The following is a 15,626-nucleotide window of genomic DNA, read 5'->3' as shown; positions in this document are numbered from 1 at the left end:
TATCGTTGTAAGGCGTCTAATGACATTTACATATTTTGTATAACGAAAAAATATTATGTTAGTTTGCCATATCATTGTCATGTCACTGTCGTTAAATGCCATTTAATGTTTGAGTGTAAGAGGGTAATGAAATAATGAATAATTCCGCATCTCTCTTTCTTTAAAACAATACACAAAAACAACGATAAACGCTTTACACACTTTTACTATCCTGTACTTACAAAATGAAGTAACTTGATGTTTTCATTTGTAAACAAAAGGATAAACAAATCAAATACGTATTTAAAGTTTAAACTCAATCATGTTAAACATTTTGTCTGATCCTGTAATTCACTGGTTATATAGAATTGCTTGCTTGCTGTCTGTTTGTTTTTGTGTTCGTTTGTTGTTTTAACATTAATGCGGCCTTTGGTATTCTCTTTTGATTTATTACACATAGCTTACTAAACAATTTGACTTTAACTTATTACTGACAGCCATCCAATGCCCTGTATGTGTTTGTATCTTTGTCTGTTAGTCTCTAGTGAAAAGTTTGTCTTAATAGATAGTTTTTTTGTTGTTGTAAAAATATATGTAAGGAAGAATAACAATACCTGCATATTGACGGACTTGTATGAGGAAAATTTTAATTTTAAGAAAATCACACAAATGATGACAAAAACTGCATATTGTGTTACATAATTATATTTATAAGTGGGAAATATCGAACACATGCACTTATCAGAAATATTGATTTTGACACGAGGGATGATGTTCGTACAAACTAAATAACATAGTTGTATATAATTCAGTTGCCATTTGCAGGTGCTCTTTTGTTGTGGTTTCACAATTGACCAAGATTTGGAAATTGACCGTAATCTATATAATATTTTTGAACCAAAACACGTATATGCCACCTTCCGTGACGTCACAACTACATAAATTATGACAACATGGATGAAACATATCTGTTTATTGTTATATATTGCATCAAATAAATTGATATAACATGTGAATCTTCGCCTTGTGGTTCAAAATTTAGAAACAACTAGAAACAAGAATAAGGCACGAATCGCACAATCCCTTATTTTGACATGAATGTGTCAAATTCTTTTAAGAAGTTTTAAAATTATAAATAATATACTAACCTGGTACAGATCGTTTGCCCCATGTTGACAATGAATGCCATGGATTACGTTTCCCCCAGGATTTGAATGATGACCATGGTCGTTTGCCCCATGACTGGAAGTTATTCCATCCTCGTTTGCCCCATGCTGATACAGATGACCATCTTCTCTTTTCCGGTTCACTCCTTTTCCCCCAAACTCCTACTTGGTTCCATCTACGTTTATCCATGTCAGTGTCTAATTCCGTATCATCCGATGATGGAGAACGTTTACCCCAAGAATTAAAACTTGCCCATTTTCGTTTATCGTTTTCAATGTCATCAGAATCAGATCTTTTTCCCCAAGAAGTAAAACCAGACCATTTACGTTTGTCAACATTTTCGTAGTCTGGCAAATCTCGTTTTCCCCAAGATGTAAAACCACTCCACTTTCTTTTATCGTCGTCATTATTGAGGTAATCTTTGAGTGCTCGTTTACCCCATGATGTAAAACCTGACCACTTTCTTTTATTAATATCATCCGAGTCTGGCGAGGCACGCTTTCCCCAAGTATGTAAAACGGACCATCTTTTTCCTGAATATAGCGGCCACCCCCGTTTACCCCAACTAGCAACTGAACCCCATTTTCGTTTGTTTATGTCTTGATTTGCGGTATCTATTAGATTTTGTCCAATAATGGAAGATAACTCAGCGTTATTACTGTCATCTTTACTCAAGGTTTCGGCACTGTTGCATATCACAAAAACTGATAGAAAAGTCACACATGATATTAAACTGTTCTGGATGTTGAGATTCATTTTGTTTATACCCCTGAAGAAGAATAAATGCAAAATTATTTCATTATTATATCTATTTATATGGAACGACGTATACAGATGTGATAAGGATATTGTCGCTCAGAGACTTAATTAGCTAAAAGGTTGCAATATTGTTTAAAGTAACGAAAATCTGTTGGCTTGTGATTGAGATGGAGTCAATGCTAAGTAGATTTAAACGATTGGCAGTAGTGATATGAATATCTGCACAAAATATGTCCTCGGGTGGTGATATGAATATCTGCACAAAATAGTTCCTCGAGTGTTTCTATTACATAACATTGTATGGATAAAAGGAGATCTGTGTTATGCATGACTGTATTCATATTACTCAACAAACAGTATATACAAAGTCCATTTACAATGTAACATTGTTTGTAGTTTCCTTATTTATACGGTTGGAAAAAATATGATTAATAAGTTTCCGATCACCTTCATTAAACTTCTGATTAAAATGACGCAAACATAATAATTATGTCTTATGGCTCTCTTTGACAGCCGTTTTAGTTTTCCTGTTTGGGATTTGGTTGGGATAAAACCTCAATTACTTATTACATCATGATTACGAAATACTCATATCAATTATACAAGGCAGAAGTCAACGTCTAGCATTTTTCTTTTGATTTCAAACCCTTAATTAATGTTCTTGACTTTAAAGTTCCTTATTGTTACAGAATTAATATTCCGTTTCCTCTATTTGTGCAGTTTTTTAATCTTTCTATTCTGAGCAATTCTTATAAATTAACAACCTGGACTTACATGCACTCAAGATTTTCTGCATACAATTTAAAATAAGATACTAAAGACTCTTGGAATTAAAACTTTCATACACAACGTGCTATTTCATATTCATAATGCAAAATCTATTACCTTGAAATTTCGATGATTTTTACAAAACTTATCCAGTTATTTTCAGTTATAACATTTACCCATTTGTTATATGATTATATATCAACAGTTACTCGCTGGCTCTATACTAAATACTAAACTGGTAAAGACGTAAGAAAGAGAAAATCGACCTTGATTTTATCATCCTAAAGGTTATGTACTTCTTGAACTTGATTTTATCATCCTAAAGGTCATGTATGTCTTGACCTTGATTTTATCATCATAAAGGTTATGTATGTCTTGACCTTGACTTTATCATCATAAAGGTTGTGTATGTCTTGACCTTGATTTTATCATCCTAAAGGTTATGTATGTCTTGAACTTGATTTTATCATCCTAAAGGTCATGTATTTCTTGACCTTGTTTTATCATTCTAAAGGTCATGTATTTCTTGCATTATTGACGGTTGATTTTTTCCGAAAGACCGTGCAAAATGTTTAGATTGGATTTTTATTTCATCTGCAGATAAGATGCTAGCAGGTATATCAATATAATTTAATGAGACGTCCTCCTTCGTTTCATTCAGTTTGAAACTATTCTACAAGCCTTTATATCAATTGATTTGTCAATTAAATCGCGATAAAGCGACAAAGTGACAACCAGTTGATCAAGTAATTTGTTTTGGGCTTGTTGAACACTGCCATAAGAGGCTGCTTCAAGAAAATAAATTCATTCCTGTAGCAAAATACAACGATGATTTGATAATGGCGATTTCATCTACTGTTCACCTACTTGAGTGAGATGTAGCAGCTGGATTAACGTACATACTCCCTACACTCTTCATTCTTAACAAAACCAGAGAGAAGACAAACTTATTAAATTTCAAGTCAAACTTCAAATGGAGAAGAAAAAAGATTTGTCAATCGGAAATGAAATTAAAATCACAACTTGCAAGAATTCAATTCCAAGATTGATTTTTATTTGCATTTGAAAAAGTTAACTAAAACAAATTGTGAACAACTTGATTTTTTATCAAACCTTTTGACATGTATGGTAAATATAGCTAAGCTGAAATTCAAAGCTAACTGATTTACAGTTTAATAGTTACTAAATGCAATTGCAAAAGAAAAAAGAACAGCATTTTACAATAACGACTTCAATAATTTGGAAATTTGAAGAAAACAAAAATCCTCCCGAAGTCTTGTCAATTCTAGCAGACAAATCTAGTCATCTGAATAATTTGCACTTTAAAAGGTCTGGAGAAATTGGCAAATGACCTATATTTAGGATACCTTTTAGGATGAAATCTATAGAACAACGTGTTCTTAGTAGTGCTGTTATATATACTCAATTTAAAAATAAAGAACATTCGAAGAACTTATTGAGAGGTTAAAAAAAACGGTGACGATGTAGCCGCAAGCTTTATAAATGCTATCTTCATTTTTATGAATATTGAATAGACACAATTCAGAAAATGAAATATGGTGTAAAATTCTGTACACCCCTGATTACACCAAGATAACTAATAATATCATCTACTTCAAATATTTATCCTTTAATACCTAGAGAATATTTTAAAGTAAAACATTATTGTAGTTCTATCGTCGATTAAACTCAACTTGTAGATGTTCTCATGACCGAGACTTTTATGATCTTTCCAAAAGTGACCTTAGCGTCGCACTTTCCAATAATACTGATTTAGTAATTTCATTACACGTAATAAAATAAAAGACAAATTATTAATCGCCATTTCGATTCATTAGTCACTATAAACACAATCTTTTCATGGAAAATCACTAATCTTATTCGCAGGAAACACGATCTTCAACTTAGATTTTTGTGTTCAATTGAGTTCATGTCAAATGTATAGAAATGCATTTTTAGAAAATAGGAGACAAGATGATTAATTGTAAGATGTGAAAGAAGTGTCTTCGAGACACTTCAACACTCCATGCTGAATTATTAGGATTGTAGGGTAAATTACTGTATGAAATGAATGGATGGTTAATAGATTTTTCGTTTTAAGGAAATAAATTGTACTAAAGTCCTTTGTACCTTGGGTTAATCATTAATGTCGATCCAAAGAATGTTATTAGCTATTGGTCATACTCATTTAAACTATTTAATTTTAACCCTTTTAATTTTTGAGCTTGTTATTAATAATTTGTTAAGAAATCTTATTTGTACGGCATTGGATAGTTTACGGTCGTAAAGATTTAATTTAAAGTTCTGATTGGACTGAAATTGATCTTGGAACTGTCGCATGTTTAATGAACATAAATCACAACAATTTCAACAGAAGAGATATCTTTTTATTAGATTCATATTAAAAGCTATTTTTCCCTGCCATCTGTTTGTTTCACAAACAACATGTATTCTGTTTCAAGTATTCCGTTCTGGATTTTGTCGGAAAATTTATCCTTCACGTCACATCAACATGTAATATATTTTATGCTAAAAAAACACAACAGAAGAATACGCATGCTGCATTTTTACTGCAATTCTAGTAATTTAAACAAAATACTCTATATGAAGAATACGAACTAGAAGATTTTAAGCGGAAAGGTAAAGGAAATATAATCATCAAGCACATTGACATTAATTAAGAAATTTATGAAATTCAGTATCCTTATTTTTATGTAACATCTGGGTTTTGGTTTCAAATATCCGACATAGAAATAAGAAGATGTGGTATGAGTGCCAACAAGACAACTCTCCTTCCAAGTCACAATTTGTAAAAGTCAATCATTATAGGTCAAAAATACGGCCTTCAATATAGATCCTTGGCTCACGTTTATTTTTTAACGACTTCTCAAAATTTGTTTAAATCTCTAAAACGTTTGAAGACATCTATAAATTGTTTTTGCTATGAATAAGTATTCAACAGTATGATATAACATGTTATGAATATATATGCAAATGTAATATAGGGAATATCAGACAAGATTAAAAATCCTGATATAAAACTGATTTACATTTGCGCATCCGCAATGTAATATGTCAAACTGTGCTTAACAGCAGATTTAACTGTGTCAAAAGATCGTAATTAAAACGGTAAAACACAATACATAGGAATAGAACAATGAAAAGTCGGCGACTGATGAATAATACGAAGAGTTTATGCTACTATACAATTCTACTATGATTAATCTTTTTGTACAAATATTGTTCATTTACTGTTGGTTGTAGTTTACTAAGCCAACATCTTACAATTGGCTTGATATGCAAATGTTTGTCTTAAAATGTCCTGTACTAAGTCAGGAAAATGGCCGTTGTTATATTATTGTTCGTTTCTGTGTGAAATACATTTTAATGTTATGTTTCTGTTGTGTCGTAGTTCTCCTGTTATATTTGATGCGTTTCCCTATGGTTTTGTTTGTAACCCGGATTTGTTGTTTTTTTCTCAATCGATTCTCAGTGAATTTCGAACAGCGGTATACTACTGTTGCCTCTATTTTGCAGCATTAGCATCACCCTTTTACATGAAATACTATTTGTTTTACTACAAATTCCGAACAACAGAGATGCTTATATCATTCAACGATCATAAATGTTAAAGTCACATGAAACTTCTATCACCAATAAAAAGAAAATGACCTTAACAATATAACCAATAGTTCTGAAAATCTCGTTACACATCAACTAATATATCTACTAAAATATTTCAAGTAAAAGAAATGTTTTCATGTTGCATGCCATACATAATGCAGCACGAAACAACAATAATATTTCTCGCACCGTCATGTCCTAATTAGGACTTGGCAGTTCTCTATGCGTATCCAAAAACTGTTTGGGTTGCATCTCGACAATGACATGGAATAAAAATCACTTATTTTCCAATTGCATTTGGAACGAACTGAATCGTATACCAAAAGAAAGCCCATTTACCTTTATTAGCCTACTATAGATGAAAAGCATTAGTTATTTAAAGCTGAAAATTGGGTAATTAGGTTAGACCGAATCTAATAGAATGAGTTAATGTACGACATTTACATTCAAGTAAATATAATTTACATTACAATGCAATTACTAATACAGAAAAACGTTAAACACCAGTTTTCTTTCTACTATGTCGTAAAAACTAAACGTTTAAAAGACAATTAAAGGAAACAAAAAACTCACAATAGACAGTTGTGATGCTGCAGTCATTTGAGGGATAATGAACGTCTAAATTGAATTTAGTCTTAAGACTGATACTACAAGAGAAAAATCGAATTCGAGGTAATTGTCTATGTTTCCAAAGATCCTCCTGAAAACGGAAGACACGTTTTGTGCGTGTTCTTTAATGAATCAGAGTACATACTAGGTATCTTTTTTATCATTAGCTATTGGAAAAAAAATGGTTTTTAAATCAATTATTATCAAATGTTAGGATTATAGATGTTATATTTCAACTTACACAGTATTAATAATGGTAAAACGGTAAAACCAAGTTTAATCCATCATTTTTTTACACATTGAAATGACTACAGGTACAATGTACCAAACAGTTGCTTTCTAATCGTGCTATGTGTTAAAGCTTTTAATTTTGCCATTTGATAGGGGCTTTCCATTTTAAATTTACATTTGAGTTCTGTATAGTTGTTGTTTTAATTTTAGACTTTTATACTGATATACACTTTTCATGCTAAATGTATTCGATGGAGATTTATTTAAATTGAAAGCAAACTACATTCATACGGTTCACGATATCAAATTTTGAAGATGTGGTACAATTGCCAAGATACAACTCTCCATCAGAGACCAAATGTCATGGATGAAGGTACATTTTTGTAGGTCACCATACGGCCGTCAACAATGAGCAAATTCAAGACCGCATAATCAGCTATAAAGGGTATCGATATTACAAATGTAAAACAATTCAAACGAGAAATAAATTTTGTAATGTTTAATATTTGGAAAATAACCCAATAAGAAGAGAGAAAAGGTAGCACAAGACACCAGTGGGACAATCATAAAACAAAGTTCTAATAATAACTGGCTATTATACATTGGTAGGAAAGAAAAACAACCTGAGAGAGTTTAAGTGGAACGGCTAAAAAGTACTTAAAATGGGAATGATTGAGTTTTCGTGCAATAGATGAAAAATTTCAATTTCAGTCAAGTGTCTATGACTAGCCTTTTGTGTCCTTGTTTGTCGCTAATAATTTTGTAAAACTGCTTGTTATGTTTTATAATTATAGAATTCAAATTCGTAATCGTTTTACAGTTTATCTGCTTATAAAATAGTCCTCTATCAGACATGTAAAGTTTTACCATGAAACATTTCTTAAATTTCTGAAATTTGATTTAAATGCAATGTTGTTTCCGATTCTCTCTCGTTAAGTTCTCAACAGAACATTAATTAATTGACTGCATATAACACTGGTATTTTTAACATTCATGATTCTATTACAGTAAACGTAAGATTTAATGCCGATGTCAGTTTAATGTAGCAAATAAAGTTTTATCTATTAGGACATGTTTTTTTTTATGAATGTCGTAATCTTTTATATGCTTTAACTAAATCATCTCTTAATTTTGCTCAGAATAAAAATAGATTTAACGAAATAATGATAAATAATATTCTTATCAAAAACTTTTCACTCTTCATTATACGATACAGTGCAATAGTAGGAGTATGAATTATTTTCTTTTTTAAATAGATAATAAAATCTTAAAATTGATTTCTTTCCAACAAATTTGTCTAGGAATACATGAAAAAAAAGAATCGCGTTCATTAGGGAAAATCAGTGTCACGCAACAATATCTGTTGATATGTTAAAAAAATTCATGGTAAAAAAATATTATTTTTGTAGAGCCTAATTAATATCTGAAAAATGTATACGTCGAAAATTTGTTCTTTGATAGCGATGTTTGTTTGAATCATGAGAATGTTCTGTATTCAAACTGAAATAAAAAAATAAAAAATAAAGAGCGAATTGTATTCATAATCATCTTTTTATAGAACACCAAATACGCGCGCTTGCGCTCGTTACAATACGTTAAAAATAAATCAGTCCATATTCTTGTTTTATCGAACACTATTTGCATGTTTAGATAGAACAAATTTCAAGGACAACAACATTTGTTCAGTATTATCACGAAGATGGGTGCACTATAGTACTTGTGCCGTATTATAAGGCTCCTCTGTCAATAATCAAATATTGAAATTTAAATGAAAGTTTGTGGTGCAGTAAAAATAAAGAGTATGAAGATACATGTACTAAGGGGTAATCTAATTACATAAGTCGATGAACACAGACAACACTATGACCAAATCGAGAAGAGTCGAAAAGACATAAAACAGTACACAAAACTCTTCGAATCGTATCCCATTTGGTAACATACGTAAATTGTTGTACTGACTTAACACATGTATAAATCAAGAAGACAGAATAGTGTTTCAATCTCGAAGACGGAAGGCCGAGGAAACCTAAACTCGAAATTTTAATATCAAAGAGTCGGGTGCAACGATGTAATTTTTCAAGCCTTAAAAATAGAATAATACCCCCACCGCACTAATAAAAGACGGATTTATTGAACATAATAATAATGAAAAGCATAGATTACAATGCAGTAAGCACATTTTTACCTACTGCATATTATTATAAATTGATACATTTAAATACGTACAAGAGGAATAATTAAATCAGATTTGACATACACAGGGTTTCCCTAAAATGAAGAAGATATTCTTACCTTAGTTTCAGCAGATAAAATTTAAGCACAGTAGTATTGTAGCTAACAATGGTTATATACTATAAGACACCAATCATTTATAATGTTAATAGTGTATACTTAAAAATTTAATAATTAAATCCATAACTTAGCGATAATGGTATATAATAACCGTGCTAAACACGAGGGAGACCGTTCAAGTTTAGCGATTATTATTGTTATTAATGATCTTATTGTCGAGGTTGGGTGTTAATTGTTTATTAATTTGAATAATAAGTCGATAAAACTTACTCCTACACCGTCACAACAATAATGACGCGCTAAAAACAAGTCCCGTTCTCTGATGACACATCGGGCAATATACATGTACTTCTGGACTGGGGGCAATAGTCAAAGTATATCACGTGGTATTTTTCTTGGCACCTACATTGTCTCTCTCCAAGGCCAATGTAAATTGAACACTTAAACTGACTTCTTCTCATGAAAGAGTTTCAACCACTTTTTAACTTTGGTCCTCAATTTAGCTGTAAACAAATGGTCACGTGACATTACCCATATCAAAGTTATATTTGACGATTCAAATTGTTTTATATATATATTTCGTCATATGTTCCATTCAATGAAACGATATTTCATACGTTTCGGTTCTTCTTTGTACTTAGAGGATAAAAATATGTACCGTATATCACCCCATTTGGCATCTCCTTCAAAATAACTGCAATAATAACGATGCATGACCAATTTTAAAGACGAATATTGATTCAAATGTCACCAGTGGCCTATTTGTCAAGGTTGCCTTACATTGTAGAACCAGGGTCCTTTTTTCGCTTTCAAATAGTTTCGCTGCACCGTATTAAAAAAAAATGAACGAACTGGGTTTTGTGTATAATTACATCTATAAACGTCTTTTAACATTAAAATTTCAACAGGACAATATATCGAGACCCTATACTTTTCTTAAGTTTAATGAAGGAAATTGATCTTCCAGCATGTGTAAAGTAATGGTTTAATATCATGAATGAGAGGTTCAAATGAAGACTATGAAATCCATTTTCAATATGGACACCACTTGCTTTACAAGAGTGCTAATACAAACGTACATTGTATATTAATATCACAGTATTATACCAGATATGTTTAATACGATAATATGTCTTTGTCATTTGAAACAACACATGGTAGTTATCACTACAGATAAGTTCGTACTGGACATAGTATTTCTAACAAGGTTGTACTAGAAAAGAATACAATAAACCGTATTACCTGTTTTGAATTAGGGTACTACTTGTCCGCGGCAGTTTTAAGTTTGAAAGAAAAATGCATACATGTATATTATTTTTTCGAATTACTTTATAATTAAAGGCGTTAAGAAACCTTTGGTGACCCCACAGTTTAAATATCTATCGTAGGTACGTCGTGAACAGTGGTCGTTACGGATAAACGTTCACGTAAATTGTCCCAGTCAATGGGTGAATTTAATGTGTCAATCAATGGCCACAGCCACACTGTTTTGAATTTCATACTATCTAATTTTAATTTAAAATATTTAATAGCAAATTTAAAAACAATTATTGGAATAATCTTCCTTCATCGAACCCTAACTATATCTTTAGAATGTTGTTTTGTTTTCATTTCTTAAAAACACATTTCCTGAGCGGTGTAAGAAAACAATTTTTCACCACTAGTGAAATGTCTGTTCTCAGCAAGTGATTGACCGAAAATAAATTATGACGTTTAACTTTTCTTGATTTATTCTGAATTTCCTAGTGTGACATCACGAAAAAAGGCGACCATGCCTGATGACGTCACATATATATTGCTTTCTGCAAATGTTTTTAAACGAAGGATAACAGGCTTTAGAGAAACAGATTCCACCACTAAATCGTCAATACCGATGTTTTCGATAATTGTCTGTACAATTACTGCTCTTTAACACGATGTTTTCGATACTTGTCGTAACACATTCTGCTCTTAAGATCTCTATATCGAATTTCCGTTATTATATCACGATCTTCCTAAACGTCATATACATTTGTAAGTACTTGATTGTCATGACATAACTTGTCGATAAAAATGAACAAAAGTCATTTAAGAAATATTTATATAAGAATTAACTCTGGGATTACTATGATGTTAGAGCAATCTTTATTTCAATAACACATTGATTTAATAAATATGTCATACTTTCCCACCTTTAAACAGCATTGATAAATATTTTGAACATTGTAGGAGTTATTATGACAATGAAAATTAATTATTTGACACAGTTAATATAAAAAAGAAGATGTGGTATGATTGCCAATGAGACAACTGTCCACAAGAGACCAAAATGACACAAACATTAACATAATGCATACGGCAGTATAAGAAAAAGAAAAGTTTAACGGCAATATACCAATGTAGGTTTCTGTTAATAAATAAGTCAGTATTTTGATATACCAGTCTAAAATTATTAACTTATGCTTCATGCAAAGTTTACCTTTAATTAATTTGTTATTGCTTTAATATCACTTTTGATGATACATTTACATGTAATTCATAACCTTTCAATGTAATTGAAAAAAAACCTCGCTTTCTAATGTTTTGGTTTGACTCAAAAATTATACTCATATAAGCAAATGCTCTATGTCAAAAAATAAATCAGTATAATTTTACACGCATGTGCAGTATATACAAACTTTATTTCCAATTTAACGTTCTTAAATTTCTTGATTGAGTGACAACACCTTGAAATCCAGTTGCAACTATTACAAGCATATTCAACACGATAACATAAATGAAATACGAATATATCTTACTTTGTACTAGACAGGTGAGCGTAATAAGATTTTAAACAATCAACTACCCTTCTCATATACATTCTCGCTGCATTGAAGACCCATTGTGGCTTTCGGCTGTTTTCTGTTCTTTGTCGGGTTGTTGTCTCTTTGACACATTCCCCATTTCTAATCTCAATTTTATCTTACTCCCGGGTTGATGAGTTTTTGATACTGCCACTTAATGCGGCGTGCTTGGTGTAAATGCAGGAAATGCTTATCAAAAATCTTTAGATTAGCGAAAAGACAACCCGATACACTAGAGACGAAAGCGTTACCACAAAGCCAAGACCGCCGATTTATGTTTACATTAGACATGTATATGTCTAAGCTGTTATTTCCCAAGTGATCACAATGTGCTTATTTACTTATTCAAGTTGAAATAAAGTATGTATACCAATTCTTAATTCTAATGATGAAAAAAATAATTAGATTTTTCATGTTACCATTTAAAGACATGTATTGCATACATTTCCAAATTATTTTCAAAACCGAACTTAATGTTTATGCTTTTGGGCATACGAATAAATGAATTAAATTACAGAAATATAGAAGAATATAATTTGTCGAAATCGACAACGGAATAAAATTGAATACTGCTTTCGAAAATTGTCCACGTGCTCAAGGAAACTTAAAAAAAAAAGTATGTATTCTAACATATTCAATAGACTGATTATTCTCTGCATGTTCTCATATTTTACTTTCACAAGTACTTAGCTTTAAATTTGATTAACTATAAAACATTCTATTTGAAATCATAAAGTACAATTGTTTTGCAACGAAAAAATGAAGGAGCATTTTGAAAATGATCTTTGAATAAAGAGGAAAAATGTGTTTAAAAATTATTTTTACCTAGTTAGCCATCAAATCACAACTTTATAATATGTAAAAAAAAGAAATGAAATCAAAAACCTATTCTACATTTGGAAATTGAGTGCTGGCAATATAATTTCAAAGATTAACATTCAATACGGTTATGTTGTACTATATTTAATGAAATCAGGAACCTACCTTATTAGTACAGATTTACCCTATCTTCATTCCTTACTCACTATCATTCAAAGACTTCAGACACTTTCTTTAGTAATTACATGGAGGCGTTTTACGATTTTTGATTTGTTATTCAAACTCAGCAGTTGTCCAATCAGGTCAATGGTCTGATGCAATGATTACAATTGATTATTGGATGTGGAAAGTGAAAGGCGGGAAGACGCTTGTCGTAGCAGTTTCAATAGAATGCATATAATTAATAAACTTTTATATAATTATTAAGGAACGATTTTAATTAAAGGTCTAAGTTTTTTTTTGCAATATTATACCGGAAAATCGAAAGAAAGCAATTAAAGAAATAGTAGACACCTACGTTGTTAAACATCTACTAAGATATTTAAAGAAAAAATGGATTGACGTTCTTAAATAATTGAAAATGTTGAACTTTAATTTTTTTTTTCATCAGAAACAGAATATTTACTTGTACTTGAGTTATGTAATTGTGGTATAGGTTCTTTCATCACGTTTCTAATTTATAACGCGGAAAATATTGCATTGTTCTATGATAGAAGAGACTTATTTTTGGATACAAATTAATAGAAAGTAAAATAAATCTATAAAACGGACAAGTAATTTTTCCCAAAGTTTAATTTCTATTTTTTTTTCATCGTGTTTATCTAACACTGGGATATCAGAAGACAACGAATTTGTAATGCTAAGGAATATAGACATAACTTATTGTACACATTTTGAAAATTATTTGGAACATACTTAGAAACAAACAAAAAATGTCTGGGAGAATAAGATGTTTTAATAAGTAAATTGGCTTTGAACTAGCTTTCAGTAACTGCGATTTATAATATTTCAGTGTTTTAATGTTATTCATCTTAAATTTGCAACTTGTACCAATATTTTCAGTTAAGTCTTAGAAATTGCATCTTATTTTCACTGTTTAATCAAATGTTCTTCTGTTACACCTCTGTCGATGGATTGGGGAGGATTGAGCTTTAGTGGTTGTCGTTGGTTTGTGTCTGTCAAATTTTTTTTTTTTCGTTAATTGATTTGTTATTATTCCGGCCAGTAGCTTTCTCGTTTGAATTGCTTTTTTTATATAACAATGAAATATTCAAGCCGATAACATTAGCAATAAGTCTATAGAAACAAACTTAACCGTTTTATAATATATATTGCTTCTAAAAACGATTTGCCACTCCATTATTGCAATTTTCATTTATTGGGAGATGGTGTTTCTTTGACCCATTCTTACGGTGTGTATATTTCATAGCTCGTCCGGTTTTCGCTTTTAATGACACTTATTCATGTGTGTCTGGTAAATGAGTAAAAGTCCTATAAATTTCGTATTAATATCTTTACTAAATTTCTTTTCAGATACACACGTTTGGTTTGAAAGTTTGACTGTAATTGTAAAAATCTAATTACTAAGTTTTACTGTCATGATGTTTATAGATCTCAGAAACTTATACACAATCTAACAACAATAAAATATCCTCTAATCGAGTTATTCTTAAGAGCTATTACTACAACATTCATGTAAGATCTTTAAAATTTGTCGTTATAGGCGCTAACATTGATTTTAGATATATATAATTAAAAATGCATTGCTATTGAACTATGAAAACTTATGACCCAACCGTCTTTCGAGGTTGATGTTTCTAGCATTGCTAAGCTTGTGACGTTCTCAAACTGCTTAAATCGACAATGAGACAACTCTCCATCCATACAAGTTGTTTTGTGCTTAGTATCGATTTTATGAGTCAAACTGTTTCTTAATAACTTTGAACCATAACTTTATTCTTACTGTTAAGGGATCTGGCTTCTCAGTTTCAAAGTAATTAACTTTTCAAAAACTAGCATATATTGATATTTTTGGGATTAATAAAGGAATCAAAAGAGCAATATATATATATAGGTCACCGTGCTTGCTTTCGAGATATTAACCATTGAAATTGTGGCGGGAAAATGTTCTCTCTTAATTTTTTATAGCTTTATCACTGACAAGTTTAAGTCCTCAAAAACTATTAAAAAGTAATCAAAATTTTATAAGACTTTAACAGACAGCTTATCATTATACATGTAAAAGAATTATAAAAAGAAAAATGGGGGTCACCGGGGAAAATTTTGTTTAGGCATTCAAATGGATAAAACCAGAGGATTTCGAAAATCTGACCAAAATTCCAAAACATTTCAGGCGAGCTTCCTTAAGGGTAGGGGAGATTGAACGCTCAGACACGCCATGAAACAGGCGATATTCTATGTGTTCCTGTCGCCAAGAGTCTGTACCTGAGTTGTGTTCGTTGGTTGGTTTCTACCCTGACTGTTATTCCTGTCCGTTAAGTCTTTGGTTGACTCCTTTTAATCGTTCCACATTTTGTCATTATTGTCTTTGATTGA

The 15,626-nt window shown here is 31.0% G+C and overlaps 1 protein-coding gene across 2 annotated transcripts in view; it reads right to left on the bottom strand.

Annotated features, from left to right (window-relative positions):
• Positions 1-13,337, bottom strand: part of LOC143082733 (uncharacterized) — a 28,967-nt gene extending 15,630 nt beyond the window's left edge. The window contains exons 1-2 of one of the 2 annotated variants that reach the window (XM_076258566.1): positions 13,236-13,337; positions 1,128-1,915 (exon numbers count right to left, since the gene is read on the bottom strand). In XM_076258566.1, coding sequence (XP_076114681.1) covers positions 1,128-1,902 — 775 coding nt within the window. In that variant the 5' untranslated portion in view covers positions 1,903-1,915; positions 13,236-13,337. Of the gene's footprint in view, positions 1-1,127; positions 1,916-9,429; positions 9,570-13,235 lie in introns of those variants that run through there. The other variant, XM_076258567.1, reaches the window with a different exon arrangement.
• Between the last annotated feature and the right edge of the window lie 2,289 nt (positions 13,338-15,626).

This window comes from Mytilus galloprovincialis, chromosome 7 (genome assembly GCF_965363235.1).
Source record: "Mytilus galloprovincialis chromosome 7, xbMytGall1.hap1.1, whole genome shotgun sequence".
NCBI classification, from domain to species: Eukaryota; Metazoa; Mollusca; class Bivalvia; order Mytilida; family Mytilidae; genus Mytilus; species Mytilus galloprovincialis.
The sequence above is the reverse complement of the archived record's forward strand: the minus strand, read 5'-3'. Positions and strand labels throughout refer to the sequence as shown.